The sequence below is a fragment of the Carassius gibelio genome, chromosome B5, assembly GCF_023724105.1.
Source record: "Carassius gibelio isolate Cgi1373 ecotype wild population from Czech Republic chromosome B5, carGib1.2-hapl.c, whole genome shotgun sequence".
NCBI classification, from domain to species: Eukaryota; Metazoa; Chordata; class Actinopteri; order Cypriniformes; family Cyprinidae; genus Carassius; species Carassius gibelio.
Window position 1 is genome coordinate 38,523,402 of NC_068400.1, and position 17,796 is coordinate 38,541,197.

A 17,796-nucleotide genomic window follows, 5' to 3' on the forward strand; every position below is an offset into this window, starting at 1 on the left:
ATTCAAAACATAGTCAAATGCCGAGAATGTTAGTGTTTGGTTTTGCAGATTTGGTGTGTGGTTCTGGTGTTTGAGTGTCAGGTTTCAGAAACTGTGTGACAAGTAAAGATTTTGTGTGGTGGCAGTTAAAAAACTGTAATAAACCATATAATCCAGACACTTTGTAAGAGCACCAATGAAGCGAGAAAAACAGCGTGTGTTGCTTTAAGAGAGAGATGTGGGCGTGGCTTCGGGTACAGTGACCTCAGCGAGGTAGAGTTTGCGTTCAGTTGCGTTACTAGAACACCTGTAGGCGCTCAGTAGGGAGCTATCGATTACGTGAGTTTGTGGAACCACCTTTGAGTCATTTTAACAACCAGACTTATTTCAAGAAGTGCTCTGAACTCAACCGAAGAGAGCAGCGGCAGGGCTGGTGTGCCGATCATGGGGCTTCTTGGTCGGGATGTGTTTTCGTGGCTGCTGGTGGCCTCTGTTTTCCAGGTGTCGAGTGTGTGTTTGGCGCAGGCCAGTTACCTGTCCACTGCATACCTGAATATTTCCTACACAGACCCTGAAACAAACATAACCAAAAGTTTGCGAGAGGAGATGGGGCTGTATGGGCAAGACTCCCCCAAAACTTCTGTTGTGGGTTACGTGCTATTAGCCGATCCGATCTATGGCTGTGAAGATGACACCTTGTATCAGCGATCGAACGACTCCAGGGTCTGGATCGCCTTAATCCAGCGCGGTAACGGATGCACTTTCACCGATAAAATTAACGTCGCGGCCATGAACGGAGCCGCAGCTGCTATCATTTTCAACGACTATGGGGCAGAAAATCGGGTCATTCAGATGTCCCACCCAGGTATGTGATCCAAAGGGCTCAGGGCGACAGATGAGCTGCTGAACATTTTAGTATGCGTGTATATAAAACTGTTGCCATGTCACTAATTATTCTGATAAATTCTGGCCTCTATTAGTTCCAGTTGTACTCTAACCCGGGCGTTGTGTTGTGTAAGTTGTGTAAAGGTGACGGCTGATATGACCTCTCCTCTCCACCTCTCCAAACTCTTGTCTGTCATCAGGATATTAAAAGAACCGGACTAGAGTCGCATATTTTAGCTGGTGCGATCTGGTTTTGAACGCGCAAACCAACTTACTGAGCCTTAGAAAGAGAAATTCGCTGATCAATGACTCAATTTCCTGAAGACTTTTCAGGTGACCTGTTATAAACGTGTTTTATCACGTTGTGCAATGTCATAAAACGAAAGGGTGTGTGTGTGTGTGTGTGTGTGTGTGTGTGTGTGTGTGTGTGTGTTTGTATACGTAGACGAGTAGCATTGATATTTTATTATAGTTTTGGTTAGTATTTTGAATGTATTTGTATTTTCAATTTTCTTTGCAATATTTGTCGTGTTTGTCATTTTTATTTGTTTTACAATAGTCTTTTTATTTTTATTTATTTAGTCGTTTTATTATATGGGTTACACTTTATTTTAAGGTGTCCTTGTTACAGTACTAATAATGAGCACTAATAATTAACTACATGTACTTACTTTATTGTTAGGGTGACTTGCATGTTATTACACATCATTTTATTTTTATTATAATAATAAGTACATGTAACATGTATCAAGTTCAATTCAATTCAAGTTTATTTGTATAGCGCTTTTTACAAAATAAATCGTTACAAAGCAACTTTACAGAAAATTATGTTTCTACAATATTTAGTAGTAGCTAGTAGTTTGTGCACATTTGACAGGATTTTAGAAAAAATAAAAATAATAATAATAATAATATAAGACGTAGTCAGCTAGACGATGAACTATCAAACATAGAAAACATAGAAACAAAATACAGACATCATTAGCATAGCTGCTGATCCAACAAAGTAAAATTAGTTTAACCCAAGTTAATGAATAAAAATGCACCTTTGAACAGATGCAACTACACTCACAGTTAAAAAGATACATTATTCGAATGCTTGGCGAAAGAGATGTGTTTTTAATCTAGATTTAAACAGAGAGAGTGTGTCTGAACCCCGAACATTATCAGGAAGGCTATTCCAGAGTTTGGGAGCCAAATGTGAGAAAGCTCTACCTCCTTTAGTGGATTTTGCTATCCTAGGAACGACCAAAAGTCCAGCGTTTTGTGACCTTAGGGTGCGTGATGGGTTGTAACGTGGTAGAAGGCTAGTTAGGTACGCTGGAGCTAAACCATTTAGGGCCTTATAGGTAAGTAATGATAATTTGTAACTGATACGGAACTTAATAGGTAGCCAGTGCAGAGACTGTAGAATTGGGGTAATATGATCATATTTTCTTGACCTGGTAAGGACTCTAGCTGCTGCATTTTGGACGACCTGTAGCTTGTTTAATGACGAAGCAGGACAACCACCTAGAAGTGCATCACAATAGTAATGCATCAAGAACACCCTTAAATAGTGTTACCACAAAGTTAAACTAAATGAGAATTGTTGCCATGTTAAATAGCTAAAATAAAATCTGTTTTATTTAGATTTCAGTTCAAGTAACAACATGTGTTTTTATAGTTTTAGCTCTAGATTTCTATATTATTCGTCATTTTTTTTTTTTTAAGTAATTTTTTCCCATCATTTTTGTAGTCTAAAATATAAGAAGAATCTCATTAAACAAACTCTGTCCTTGATCACTGTGTCTCGTGCATGACACAAGTTTGCTTAATTTCCTCTCCCTTAATTTAAAACGTATTTTATTTGAGTATGTGTTAGTAAGCAGGTTTGATGTTGCATGTTTGTTGAAGTTTCCACTCTGTTTTTCCTCCTCACCCAACAGGTTGCCCAGCACTACGGTGTGCTTTGCTCTGCGCAGACGTGCTGCTCATGTTTTCAGTATTCTCTCGTCTCTGTGCGTTTCTAGGCACGAGCATCGTTGCAGTCATGATTAGCTACACCAATGGACTGAAGCTGGTCCGGTTGCTAGAGAGGGGCGTGCCTGTTTCCATAGCAATAGACGTTGGGAAGCAGCACAGTCCCTGGATCTCTATGAGTCACTATTCTGTGTTTTTCGTCTCCGTCTCCTTCTTCATCGTTACTGCGGGGACTGTTGGATACTTCATCTTTTACTCCACGCGGAGACTGACGAGCCTCAGACAGCAGAACCGCACACAGGTACAGCACACGATTTGGCATTTGATTTGATTGGCTTTAAACAACACCCCTACTAATATACCGTGGTAACTAGATTCACATAAAATCATATGGTGGTGGTTATTATGATGCAATAAAACTGTTTTAACATCCTTATAAACATAAAAAAAATACAACTGAGTAAATAAGAATGACTAGTAAAATAAACACTAAATGAAGAAGATTCTATATTTATGTTTTGTTGCTTCTTACCAATTTTTAAACCCAAATACTGACAGTGTGAACAAGTGGAGATTTTACAAGACCTTGTTTACCACAGAAGCATAGTTTGACACTCCATGCGTGCTGGTTCATTATTCTAGTATATCTAGCTTCTAACTGGTTGATCTGGTTTCACATTACTGGGTTCTGATACCATTCTCTTTTTCAGCCCTAATGTCATCACTGTATGTGTGTGAGTTTGGTTCTGTTTTGGTATTAGGCCTAAATTAAGTATCAAGGAAATGTTTGATTTTGGATAAAATCACAATCCATTTCTCTTTACGTTGTCAGAGATGATCACCCACAGACACAGAGAAAGTTGAAGTTAAACTGGGAATGTTTCTAAAAATCTTGTTTTTCAAAGGGAAGTAGTACCAAGGAATATTTAATCATACGAAACCAAAATAAATGATTGTGCTAAAAAAATACCCATTCAGTGGTTTGTTATTTTGCTCAGTGGAAAAAGGAAATAAAAAAATTAAAGGAAGTGTCTAAGTAAAGGGCTTTTCAGACCCGTTGAGCTTTACTGCTCACATTTCAGTCGTTGCCTGGTAAATGCATGGTTTTGCTTTGTACCATCAGGAAAATCCGACCTTGATTCTGAGTATGCTGCACAGCTTCTCATCTGAGCTCTTGTCATTGCAATACTGCTGTAACGCTTGGCCGGACTTCTAGCTAACACACTAATGTTAACATATACACAACATGCCTTTCAAAGTTGTTGGACTGACTTTTTTTTTCCACACTATTCAACTGTCTGTCATCATCAATGTCATGTTCAGTCAAAATACATTTCACACTACAGAACTTGGGCTGCAGACAGGCCTAGAAATTGTTAGTAGAAGTTGCTAAATATCTGTCGGGCATCAGCGACACATCAGTGTTGTTGCTTTTTTTAATTACTTTTGTATGCAATCATTAACTGCCACAGAACTGCTCAAATTGGACAGAATGTGGGCAGCACAATACTCTGCAGGTGATCTACAACAAAATGGTTCACCACAGAGGGTCCACGTCACATTCCTCTTTGTGTCGCTCCTGTAGCGAACTGCAGAAATTTCAAGGCTTTGGTGTTGGCCATCAAGACTGCCATTGGAAGAGAACACTATGTGTATGCTCCCTCCCACCATTTACAGCTAGCAAATGTAACAGTTGTGCTTTGTTTACAATGAGGGTACAAAGTCATAGGGTCTAGAACCTTCACCCTCTCTGTTCCTCTCTGGACTACCTACCTCTTCCCTGATCTGCTTAGACTTTTACAACTTTTAAGAAACTGCTGAAGACTTGCCTCTTCTGCGAATGCCTAATTAATTTACAGTCGTGATGGTAATTCCTGTAATAACTCTTAATATAAAACAGAAAGTGAAATCATTGTTTTTCTTTTCTGCATTATACTTCCGCTCTAGTTTGTGTACTAACGGCTGTATACTTTAAACTGTAAATATTGATAATTATCATAAACCGCTTACAATGCTAAATAGATTTATGTAAAGGAGAAAAAGAGATGTAGATGAATGAATGTATTTAGTTTAGTATGTTTGTGTGAGGAATAAAAATGACTACCTTCTTTAAACATACTTAGAATTGACATGTCTCATATTCATAGAATTTCATATTCACAGTGTGACTCATACTGCATGTTTTCAGATAACACTCATTGTATGGAAAAAACATAAAGAGCTCCAAGAAATACTGTTTTAAAGGCGTGTAAGGTGTGCAAAGAAAGTGGATTGTCAAGATTTTTAGATTAAGGCCTACTGTTTGCTGGTGAACAGTCAGCTGTCAATCTCTTAAACATGTTGACAGACAAAACATAGCTTCTGAACGTTTATTAGAGTGAGTTTGTCATTGTGTCTCATTTGTTTGATGTTTAGTATGGGTATGATTGTTTCCTCACTAAGAGCTTCGTGTGGTCTTGCGTGAATGCATGTAAACACTGTTTGGTATAGCTAGTCTATAGACCTTAGTCAGAATAGTAATGAACTCTAATGAGAGGAAAGTCTCGCCCCAGTTTCATAAGCATTCATAAAGTGATTCATTATGAAATCTAACCAGCAATCAGGTTCCTTATCTTGTCTGAAATGTGAGTTTTGAATCTGGATTAAGCTCTTTTGTGCGTGTCAATGTGGTTTAGCTTGAGCTAATTGTTTTTGGTTATCTAATGCATTGACATTCATAGATTTTTAAGTGTGTCTCAAGTTCTTAATGCAGCCACTATATGTGTGAATGAGTCAGCAATACTTCTGTGTGTCCCTTTAAATGTACTTAAATAATTCTTTGTTCTAGGTGTTTATACAGCAGAGCAAACACGTCTGAATATACTTTCTGTTGATACTCGTGTTACAGTTTTACAATATTCATACACTTCTTGAAAAACCAGGGAGACCAGACCAAAAACACCAAGACACGAGCTGTCACACATCCTGAGCTGTTTCTGTTCTCTTTTTTTTCAGAAAAAGCTGAAATCTGAAGCAAAGAAGGCTATTGGCCAGCTGCAGGTCCGCACACTGAGACAAGGGGATCAGGTACATCACAACATTTGTGTTTGTTCACATTTAATAATTATCTTCTATTTATATTTGTTTTGATTTTTTATTGGATTTGTGTTTATTCTGTGTTTTAACTCTCGTATAGACAAAAAAAAATTTAATGGGTTGTTATCACCAGGATAAAAGCAGATATACAAAGATCTTAAAGAACCGTCAGTTGGAACAGTGTTTTGATGATTTGTGCATGTGTGTGTTTGTTTTACAGGAGACTGGCCCTGATGCTGATGCCTGTGCAGTGTGTATTGAGTTGTATAAACCAGGAGATGTTCTATCAGTTCTCACATGCAAGTATGTCTGTCTTTCATTCCGTTCTGTTCTCCGTCAATCACTGTTTTCTCTATAAATCTGACTTTTTCCAGACTTTCTGGTCTTTAATGTTGCTATACGCTGTTTTTGTGTTTGCAGTCATTTCTTCCATAAATCTTGCATAGAGCCATGGCTACTGGAGCACAGAACCTGCCCAATGTGCAAGTGTGACATTCTTAAAGCCCTTGGAGTTGAGGTGAGTTTTCACACTAAAGCACTATTCGGACGGGACTAGTTTTCTAAACTACGTTTGAGTTTCGATTCTTACCACCTGACGTCTGTGATTTTCATGAACCAATTTGGACGGGACTAGTATCTCTTTGTTTATTACACAGGTGGGAGGGTCTGATTTGTGCATCTGGGCGTCACAGAGATCTCGCGTTCTGTATGCGTGCATTGCATTCATTCAGAATGATTGCCTTAGTATTATTACACAATAAATACTAAATGGCTAGTATAACAAAACCATGTTAATGTGTGGTTCCTTTAGTTTAACTTGTTTTCCTATTTTTTTTTGTAATTAAATGTAATTAAAACATTATGTAACTGAGTACATAAATGAACGTGAGTAATCTTACCTGATGCTGATATTACAATAGCCGGTATTAACAGTTTACGCGATCTTGCTCTTGATTTTATTATTTTTATTATTTTTTTATTATTATTTACTTGCCGCTAAGCAAATATATCAAACATCCGCGCGGTAAGAGCATCTACGGTAATTCACGTTGGCCAAAACACACAAGGAGACGCGTTGTGAAATAAAGGTTTTTGACACAGTCCAAGTAGTGTTTACGCAGTAAAACAGTAAGATAAAAATGCAAACAAACAGTAACTATTTCCTCTTCCCTCGGTTTCAGTTTAAAGTGTTAGCATGGCAATACAAATTTTTGAGAAATTGCAAAATGAAGAATATAACATTACTAAGCATTATGCATTATTACTTTGAAAAGTATAAGGAGAAGTCAGATTCTCTCTGTTGGTCATGTGGTAGAGGAACAGATGTTCATATGCTTTTTTTGGTGAAATCTTGGTACCATGTGAGAAGTCATGCGTGTAGAGCGTTTGAGTTCTGAGTCATGCGGAGTGCGACAGGGATCAGAAGTTCATTGATGTTTGTGCTGACTAATGTTGTGTGCTGCTGGGAGAGATATGGTGTTCTTTGGTCTTTGGTCACATATATAAATGAAATAATTTATTGTAGCTGTGAGTGAAGGTAGATAGAGCATTATAAGCAGTGTCACACCTCAGCTCAAAGGTTGTCACATGTTCAACTAAGACATGTTCATGTTTTATAAGATTTCTACTTCATATAAATGTTCGACTTTTAAAGACTTGGTTCACTCCAGAATAAATGTTTGTCTTTCTTTCTTCAGTCAAAAAGAAATTAATATTTTTATCAGTATAGTGGACTTCGAGTGCAGCTTCAAAGGGCTCTACACGATCCCACCCGACCAATAAGGGTCTTATCTAGCAAAAAATGTAAAATCTGTTAGGTTTCAAAAGATTTAACCGATATAAACACAAATAGAAATTTTAAACAAACTCATACAAAGACATATAAATATGTATCTTTCAACATACAGCAACTTTGGAATGGTCCTGCTCCTCCACACTTGTAAATGCTGGGGTGGTACTTACACCTACATCACGTGTGACTTTTTCATCTTGACTGTGTAATGCGTGAAGTCGTGGATGTGCATCGTAGACCTAGTGCAAGATGAGCATTTGTGGTTAGAAAATGACCGATCTCTTCATTAAATAAGATCCTTATTCCTTGGCTGGGATCATGTAGAGCTGTTTGAAGCTGCACTGAAATTGCAGTTTGGACCTTCAACCCATTGGTCCTCATTGAAGTCCATTATATGGAGAAAAATCTTTTCAAATAAATAAAGATCATGTGAGACTGAAGTAATGATGCTCAAAATTCAGCTTTGCTATCAAAGGAATAAATTACATTCTATGCTAAAATAGAAAACAGCTATTTTAAATTGAAGTAGTTTTTACTATATTTTTTATCAAATTAATGCAGGCTTCCGAGAAAAAAAAAAAAAATCTTGCTGACCCCAAACTTTTTAACAGTAATGTTTAGGGCTGAGTAAAAAAATATAGATATCTCGATTTTAATTGATTCTCATTTTTATGAAACAATACTGATTACCTGATTAACTGATATAGAAATAATGAAGGAATAGCATACATCTGTCCATTAAATGGCTTTTGAGTCAAATGTCCAATCATTTATAGTCCCTTGAAATAAGGGGGAGATACATATTAAAGAGCTGTAATTCCTTAACCTTTCCTCCAATTACCCTCAAATTAAAGCTCAGAGTGTGCACTTTTGGTCAACAGCTAAAATAATAAAAAAATGTTCCTGTGTCCAAATATATAGTACTGACTTATTACAAAAACATTGCTACTTTTAATGTCTGCGCTATGGTGGTATTCACCTCTCTGCTGCAGTGAGATCTAACTGGGATGCTTAGTCATGCTCACCTTGGTGAAAATATCTGACAGATTGGGCAGCACTCCTATGGTGTTACATTCTGTTCCCGTACTGTCCTTTGTAAGTCTCTTTGATCCTGCTCCCATTCCAGACTGAGAGGATGCATTTGACAGGGTTACCTGTGGGACCATCCTTAACTTCCACAAGCAAAGATGTGAAAGATGTACAGTGTGCTGTCTCTTAAATGCATGTATTGCAGCTAGCTTACTAGCTAGTTTTATCCATAAAACACATCTTTTTACTTCTTTTAGCTGTTCTGTGTTCACACTGAGCAGAGATTGACTATTTCATCTGTCAGTTAGGCAGAATTTGTTGCTGTATTTAATGTGCTGTTGGTATTTTAATCCCAGCCCTAATGTAAGCCATCTTGTTCTTTAAGGACGGCACATTGGCTGACAGTATACTGGTAAAATTGGGTGATACCCAAGGGATGGATTGTTCTGAACACCGGAGCACCTCCCACTGAGCTTCTTGCACCTTGGGAGCTCACCTTTGTTCTTTCTTTTCCAAAGACCCGAGCTGACACAAGCAGCTTAGCTGTTGTAAATAGTGTTCATGAAAATGTGGTGTTAGTAAATGAACCTTGATTACAGTAACTGAAGGCTGGGTGGATCCTCTCTCACTTGTAGTTATAAAGCTGCACTGCTGCTTAGTCACCATGCCTTGCATACACGGAAAGTAGGAGAATTAGCTCAGTTAGTTCTTCCTCCTTTGGCAGCGTGTAGCATTCAGTTCCCCTTTGGTTCTAAGTGTGTAATTGGAGGAAATATCTAGTTTTCAGTTTTGAACATTCGATCAGTGCACACACACATTTGGCCCAATGTTTGCTGACATGTTCTTTTCTGAATTTCTCTCTTGCAGATGGATGTTGAGGAGCAGCCACAGATTTCAGTGCCTGATTTCAGATCTTTTGCTACCTCTGAGGACCTGCAGAGTGAGACCGTGTCACACACACAGAGTGAGACAGCATCCTCTGGATATACATCCATGCACGGAAACGAACACCTCGGTTCTGCTGAAGCCTCACAAAATGGTAAAAACAATTTAAAGAAACCACAATCATATTTCTCCCAATATTTTGGAACTCACTCCAAACTTGCTGTGTTTATACTAACCTTGCACATGCAAATTTACAGGAAGGCAGAGCATCTGTGCTGAATGTCACACATTCATGTTAACAGAGTCATAGAAATATTCATTTACATATATGTGTTAGTTGTGGGTGTGAATAAACGGACACACAGGTCAAAAACTATATATCAGTTCCACCAGGATTTTTTTCCTTTTTTTTTTTTTTTTTAGCCCAAAATTGAATTTCCTGCAGCTTTTCTTAAAAATTATTGCAAGATTAGTGTTTTGCAGTGATAACCACCAATAATCATGATGTACTGAAGTAATTAGTGTTAAGCACTGTGGAAGTAAAGTTACTGAAATTGCGGTCCTGGTCCCTCATGCAAAAGGCAAACGTGACACCAGCATAGAAATATGCAGGTATACTTTGCTGAAAATGCAGAAATTCTGCATGTTAAACAGCTAATTCACTATCACTGAATCAGTACAGTATCATATTTAGTGACACTGTCTATTTTACATTTAACAGTTCATTATTATTACAGTTTTATTTTTCTTCTAAAAGTATGATCAGTGATTGCACTCACTCGAAATATTAAAAAGTACATATCCAGTAAAATAATGTACTTATTTAAATTAAATCTACTGGTGAAATATACATAATATTGTTTACAAAATGTTTTTTTTATTTATTGTTATTTTACTGTGAAATTCATGACAATACAGAGGCAAGACATTCATTTGTTTTGATTCAGATTTTGATTAGAAATACTGCTTTTCCTCCTATCAGGATGAAGGTTATTTGTTTTTGTTTCTTTTTTACATAAATAAGACCAAAATGCAAGCTACCACAAATAATGCAAATTTGGCTTGATTTTGCATTAAAATCTGTGATCCAAAATCATGAGATCCCGATGGGACTTTTATGCTGTATAATTTATTATTTTTAAATAAATAAATGTTTAATAACTTATTTGCCTAATCAGTGGCATTTTTGGTTGGATTAAGTTGTTCACAGTGTACCTTCAATATGAGGTTTGTAACTTGAAAATATACTTATAGAAACCAAAGTCTGAATCGAGTGATTTTGATCTTTTTGTCTGATTGGTTTGTAGGTGCGCAAGAGGAGCAGTTGGATATGTCGCCTCACTATGACAATCTAGCCTTCGAGGGTGAAGTTCACAGCCAGAGCCAGAGTGACGTTAGGATCTGAGCAGCACAAACAAACACTGATAAAATGCACTCACACAAATGAATGAGGGGTTTTGATTTGAGGACTTGTATCAAAGCATTACTGAGCCCTTTTCTGATTAGTTTCTGACTAAGTGCCTTTAAAATCTCTCTCTCCCTCTCTCTCTCTCTGACTGTTGTCACTGTGGGTGATCCCAATGATTTTTGGATCAATCAGAATCATCTTTTAATTGTCTGTGGTTAATCCAGGGTATTATGATTTCTGATTCCGGGTTTGAGTCCCGCTGTGGTTGTGTTCAGGTTTTAAGACTCCCAGCCTTCCCTAAGCATCATGATGAGCAGTTATGGAGACGCACAGAGAGAGAGAGAGAGAAAGAGAGTGCTCCATCTGCTGTAAATCAGTGGACTTAATGCAAACTATACTTTTCCCCTGTTTTTGTGACTTATTAAATTATATTGTTCCAGTTTTTATGGAAATTTAAAATTTCGGAAATATTGTGCCTTACACTTATATATGTGTGCAAATGTATATTACTCATCGCATAGGTCTAGACGTAATAGGGGTATTTCTAAAGGAATGAGTTCTCATGATTTTTATATTTAAATAAGGGATGAAAATATTTCTTTACTCTTTCAAATAATAGTACAGACATTAACAATGCAAATAAAATATTTTATGAAATTGTCTGTGTGTGTGATTATACCTATTCCGTTATTACATTATTTTTATAGTTAATTTCCCTTAACTATTATCAATTGTGTATTCTTCTGCAGATGATGAAATCAAACAAACCAAAAACGAATAAACAAATCTACAGCGCAATCCAGTATAGTCTGATACTTGAATCGAATTAATCACTTATCATTGATTCTTTTCAATGAATCAAAAGCACTTAACATAAATTGGAACTGCTATTAATTTAATCTGAATCACTGAACCGCAAATTATGACTTTTAACATTACACCAAGATCTAGCCTACTGTTCTTTAAAACTTACAAATGTATAGAATAGCTTTTTATTGTCATTCTTTTAAACAACAAAAGAGTGTTTTGGCAGCTCACAAGGTATTGGCATTATAGACAAACATAAATAGATACAAATAAAACTAAAATAGACAAGAAAAGAGGTATTCCAGAAGTTTATGTATACAATGGTTATTGCAAGATATTGTAGTGCAAACTGAAGCAAATTAAACAAAGCATACATAGTATTGGCGTATGCTATAAGAATGTATATCAGGATGTATGAATAATAAGCATAGTGTAACAGTGTAAGGTTTGTGTAAACATATGAGAGGTATTTACAGATTAGTGCAAAATGCATTATGGTGTGTGTGTGTGTACTATTGCACTTGTACAGTAGACCTGAGATATTGGTTTACAGTTAAACAATGCTTGGGAGCAGAAGAAGGGAAAGAGGATTTATGCATTTGACTGCCTGAGGGAAGAAACTCTTCTTTAATCTGTTAGTCCTCGTTTTGATTGTTCTGTATCACTTCCCAGGGAGCAGAGGGGAAAACAGGTGATGTCCAGGATGAGTGAGGTCCATTATGATACAGCTGGTTTTCTTTCTAAGACGGCCAGTGTAGATGTCTTTGAGGGGAGGTAGTGTTGTGCCACTGGTGTGCTCTGCCACATTCACCACCCGCTGCAGGTCTTTTTTTATTCTCTTCTGTACAGCTGCTGAACCACACTGTGATGCAATAGGTCAGAAGGCTCTTTATTGTTGACCGATAGAAATTGGTCAGCAGGTGATGAGGAAAGTGCACCTGTTTCAGTTTCCTAAAGAAGTACAGTCTTTGCTGTGCCTTCCCCAACTGATGGGAAATGTGTGCGGAACAGGTAAGGACAGCTGAGATGTGGACACCAAGGAACTCAAAGCTCTCTACCTTCTCAACCTTCTTACCCTGTATGCAGAGGACAGAGTGCTCAGTATGCCTTGATCTTATGAAGTCAAATATAATTATTTGGTTTTGGATCCAAGTCCAGATTATTGCGGAAACACCATTTTGTCAGATGCTGGACATCCTCCTTGTAGGCTGTTTCATTATTATTCAGTCCCACTATGGTGGTTTCATCCTCAAATCTGACAACGCTGTTGGTGGAATGGATAAGGGAGCAGTGTGTATAGAGCAAGAAGAGGAGGGGGCTGAGGACACACCCCTGTGGTGTGCCAGTGTTCAGAATGAGAGTTGATGATGTGCGATCTCCCATTCTGAGATGTCTGATGTCTGTTGCGTAGGAAGTCCAGTATCCATGTGCACAATGAACTTCCTAGGCCCAAGTTGTTCAGTTTAAGAACAACTTTGTGGAGGATGAATTTTATTTGCTGAACAGAAATTCACAAACAGCATTCTTATATAAGTGTTTTCGTAATCCACGTGTGTACGTGCAGTGTGGAGATCTTTGAAAGTGACATGACATACAGCCAAGTATGGTGAACCATACTCAGATTTCATGCTCTGCATTTTACCCATCCAAAGTGCACACACAGCAGTGAACACACACCCAGAGCAGTGCGCACTGCGCAGCCATTTATGATGGAACGCCCGGGGAAGCATCTTCTGTCCATCAGTTTGCTCGGTAAGAAAACTGTTTTGGTCAAGGATGGCATGGATGACAGTTCTGATGTGAGAGAGTCTCTAAAAGAATTTTGATGATGATAAGGGTAAGAGCAACTGGACGATAGACATTCAGGCAATTTACTGTGGTTTTCTTGAGAACCGGGATGATTGTCGCTGACTTGGGGATGGCAGACTATAATAGGGCAAGGATGAAAAAGATGGTAAATACCTCTGCCAACTGGTCTGCACAGTCCTTCAACATGTATTCAGTGACTCCATCTGGACCAACTGCTTTCCTCAAATTAACCCTGCACAGAGGGGATCTGTTTGTTTGGAACAGTTTGTTTAAAGGGGGGGTGAAATGCTATTTCATGCATACTGAGTTTTTTACACTGTTAAAGAGTTGGATTCCCATGCTAAACATGGACAAAGTTTCAAAAATTAAGTTGTACGTTTGAAGGAGTATTTTTGTTCCCAAAATACTCCTTCCGGTTTGTCACAAATCTCGGAAAGTTTTTTTTCGAGTATGGCTCTGTGTGACATTCCCAGCCGGCATTTCAACGTTGATTCAACGTTGAAACAACGTCAGGTACCATGGTTGAATCAACGTTGAAAAACCTTTCGATTTTGCAAATTGGATCAACGTTGAAATCACGACGTTGATTCACCGTTGAAATCGTGACGTTGATGTACGGTTGAAATCACAACGCTGATTCACTGTTGAAATCCCGACGTTGAATCAACGTTGAATAACCTTTCGATTTTGCAAATTGGATCGTTGAAATCACGACGTGGATTCACCGTTGAAATCGCGACGCTGTTTCAGTCTTACCTGCATTATGGGTGAATTAGGGTCGTGCTGCAGCCCTGGGATGAAAGCTGCATGAGGTGTTGATTTTGAAAAGTTAATCAGCGTTGATAACACGACGTTGTTTCCCCGTCGTACCTTGCACCGTGTGTAAATACACCTAGATCCTAGTTGGCATTTAGATCAACAATGTACATGCAAGGCTAAAAATCTAATGACTGGCAGCAATGGCTTTACAAACAACTTCAATAAACTACCACATGCTCAAAATTGTCAAACAGCAGTTAAATTTTGGAAACATACTGAATAAAACAGATGAAAATAATCCCACACTTTATTATGCAGAGTATGCATGGAGGTAATGCTAAAAACATGTAGTAGAACAATCCAAATACAATAATATTTAAAGGTTTTTGTAAAATAATTCGGCACAAAAATGCATATTTTTTTCAGCACTTACAAGACAAACCCTTGTACCTTTATGACTGAAACCAGTGGATCTTTTATTTTGGTGGAAAACTACAGTTTCTGTCAAAAACATGTTTTAGTAATGTGTCTCATTTCAAGTTGTGCACATTTGTGCAGTGAAAATGTGTTGCACAGTACGAGCAGGGAACCTTCAACCAGTTGATTTCTAATGGGAACCCCCCCGGACTGTGTCTTCTTTACCGTGGGGAATGCAGAATGAGATTTCGACCGCAGGGCACTCTAAAATGTTAGAACCAGCAGCCTCGTGTATACAGTGTGGTTGTGCTTCGGGTGATCCTTGAAAGTGTCCCAGCGCTAGGTCCATTCTGACGCCGTCCCCTCCACTCTCTCCCACTTGTGCACTTTCTGTACCGTCCTGTATAAACATTTACATTTAATCATTTAACAGACGCTTTTATCCAAAGCCACTTACAAATGAGAAGAACAGAAGCAGTCAGGTCAACAAGAGAACAACAACAGTATACAAGTGCTATGACAAGTCTCAGTTAGTCTAGTACAGAACGCATAGCCAGGTTTTTTTTTTTTTTTTTAATATGAAAGACAAGAAAAGAAGGAAAAGTGCTAGCATTAGTTGGTTAAGTTCCGGTGAAAAAGATGAGTCTTAAGATGTTTCTTGAAAATGAGTAAAGACTCAGCAGTTCGGATTGAGATTGGGAGGTCATTCCACCAGCTGGGCACAGTCCAGGAAAAGGTCCGTGAGAGTGATTTTGAACCTCTTTGGGATGGCACCACAAGGCGTCATTCACTTGCAGAGTGCAAACTTCTGGAGGGCACATAAGATTTAACCAGTTTGTTTAGGTATGTCCACAATGTTTCACAATAACTTTGATATTGTGAAATATATTTAACTGAAAACTGAATGCAAAATAAATCACACAATATTTTCACTTTACAGTTCAGTAACAGTGAGGTTGGAAACAAAGTGGACAACACTATTCATTAAACACTTATTTAATGTATTCAGATGAAAATTTACAATATTAACAAATTATTCACAAGCAGTGTTTTCAGAACCCCCAGTTACACTGTTTTAATCAAAACACTAGTAATACAGTGTAGTAAAACAAATAAAATCTAATTCAGTAAATTTTTAATAAACTAAGTACAATCAAAACCTATCACAAAAGGTCAAAGCATCTCTAGCAGAAGTGACAGTGCAATGTAGCAGAAGAACAATTTCTTACCAATGTTTCAAGAACAAGCTGGATCCTCGATGACTCTACAAGGGGAAAGAAGAAATGGTTTACTGAAAAGTTCTTAAAAAGCAGGATTTCATATTAAACCATTTCTTTAAACCACTGGTTCTCAAACTTTTTATACCAAGTACCACTTCAGAAAATATTTGTTATTAAATATTAAGTTGCACCATAATGACCAACATTACATTTCAGCAGCGTAGTAGACCAAACTATTCAGCTACAGGTCTACAGTTAAAAAATGAGGCAGTTTTATTCTAATAAGAATATTTATTGTTGTCAGACACTTTACCATGTTTGAACATTAACACTACAACTGTGCTTACATACACAGGTAAATAAAAAAAAGTTTAAATTAAAATGTAATTTTAAATGTAATTATGTAACAAAAGTTACAAAACTGTACTGTACTTTAACTCTAACATACTTAAATGTGCAAAAAAAAAAAACTTACTCAAAGATTAAGTTAAAATATATTAACATTAATTAGTTTAGTGATTCACCTGCATAACAACTAGAGGGGGCCTGACACTTTGAGAACCATGGCTTTAAACAATCCTTTTATTTATTTATTCATTTTCATTAATTCATTAAAATTATATTATTTAAATACAGACATTTGCACTTATATGTTTCAGAAAACACTTTGAAACTATTATAAGCATACAAACATATATAACACACCTAATGCATGGGATACATATCAGGAAAATATGGGAAAATCTCTAAACCATCTCTAAATCTTTCTTACCAGCAACACATTAGGTGAGCACCTAACTTGATCAGCTGTGCAAAAAAAATAGCAAATGCAAAAAAATAGACACACGGGTATTTATTCATCTGCAGATTACATGTCCTTTAAACTACCCATTTGTAAACTCTGGTAATACTTTACTATTTTCAAAAGATAATAAAGATAACGTTAGCGATTTTCTTACCTCATTTTGCCAGGATGTTTTCAGGACCTCGCAGAACACCTGACCCTTCTTGTGTTCACAGTTTTTGTTCTCCATTGACATGTCACGACTCAAATTCGCTCAAAATAAAAAAGAAAATGTACAGGCAAATATGAAATAATTCGGGACCGATAGAGCAGTCAGTTATAACGAGCAGCAGCTCACAGTTAGCCGCCTCACTCACAGAAAGACGCCAATAACGGTCATATTTTTAAATGTAGAAAGGCGCGAACTGATTCATTGTCCAGTTTCCTGAATGACAGCCAGATTAACCAATCATGATAGAAGTAATAAAATACAACTACCAATGGGAGTTGTTTCAGTGTGATAAAGCAGCGAAATGTATATAGTTTTATTGTTGTTAATGATGATAATATTTAACATATACCTTTAGATTTTAGAATAGGTATCATGACTAAAATATTTTAAAATGCTATTAAAATAATTAATTAATTTAAATAATTTAATATAAATAATTTAAAAGCTTGTTAACCTTTAACTACCATTTAGCATTAAACATTTTTTAACGTTGTTTCATTAAAACAACTGACCTTATTTCAGCCATATTTCAATGTTGAAAGTTGGTCATGTGCTGGAAGTTTTTCAACAGTTCATCTTTAAACGTTGAATCAACGTTGTTTCAACGTTGAAACCACAACTGACCTTATTTCAACCATATTTCAACATTGAAAGTTGGTCATGTGCTTGATGTTTTTCAACCATTCAGCTTTAAACGTTGAATCAACGTTGTTTCAACGTTGAAAGCACAACTGACCTTATTTCAACCATATT

At 37.1% G+C, this 17,796-nt stretch overlaps 1 protein-coding gene and 1 long non-coding RNA gene across 2 annotated transcripts; one reads left to right on the forward strand and one right to left on the reverse strand.

The window, feature by feature from the left end:
• The first annotated feature begins 251 nt into the window (after positions 1–251).
• Positions 252–11,675, forward strand: LOC127957522 (E3 ubiquitin-protein ligase RNF128). The gene is made up of 7 exons (XM_052556094.1): positions 252–844; positions 2,877–3,127; positions 5,821–5,892; positions 6,122–6,204; positions 6,322–6,418; positions 9,590–9,761; positions 10,915–11,675. Exons 1-7 carry the CDS (start codon positions 424–426, stop codon positions 11,010–11,012), a joined length of 1,194 nt encoding a protein of 397 aa, XP_052412054.1. The 5' UTR covers positions 252–423; the 3' UTR covers positions 11,013–11,675.
• A 2,776-nt stretch (positions 11,676–14,451) lies between these two features.
• LOC127957523 (uncharacterized) lies at positions 14,452–17,184 on the reverse strand. The gene is made up of 3 exons (XR_008153810.1): positions 16,987–17,184; positions 16,037–16,071; positions 14,452–15,615 (listed from the first exon to the last, which is right to left on the reverse strand). It is a non-coding gene; the product is annotated as an uncharacterized LOC127957523 (long non-coding RNA).
• Between the last annotated feature and the right edge of the window lie 612 nt (positions 17,185–17,796).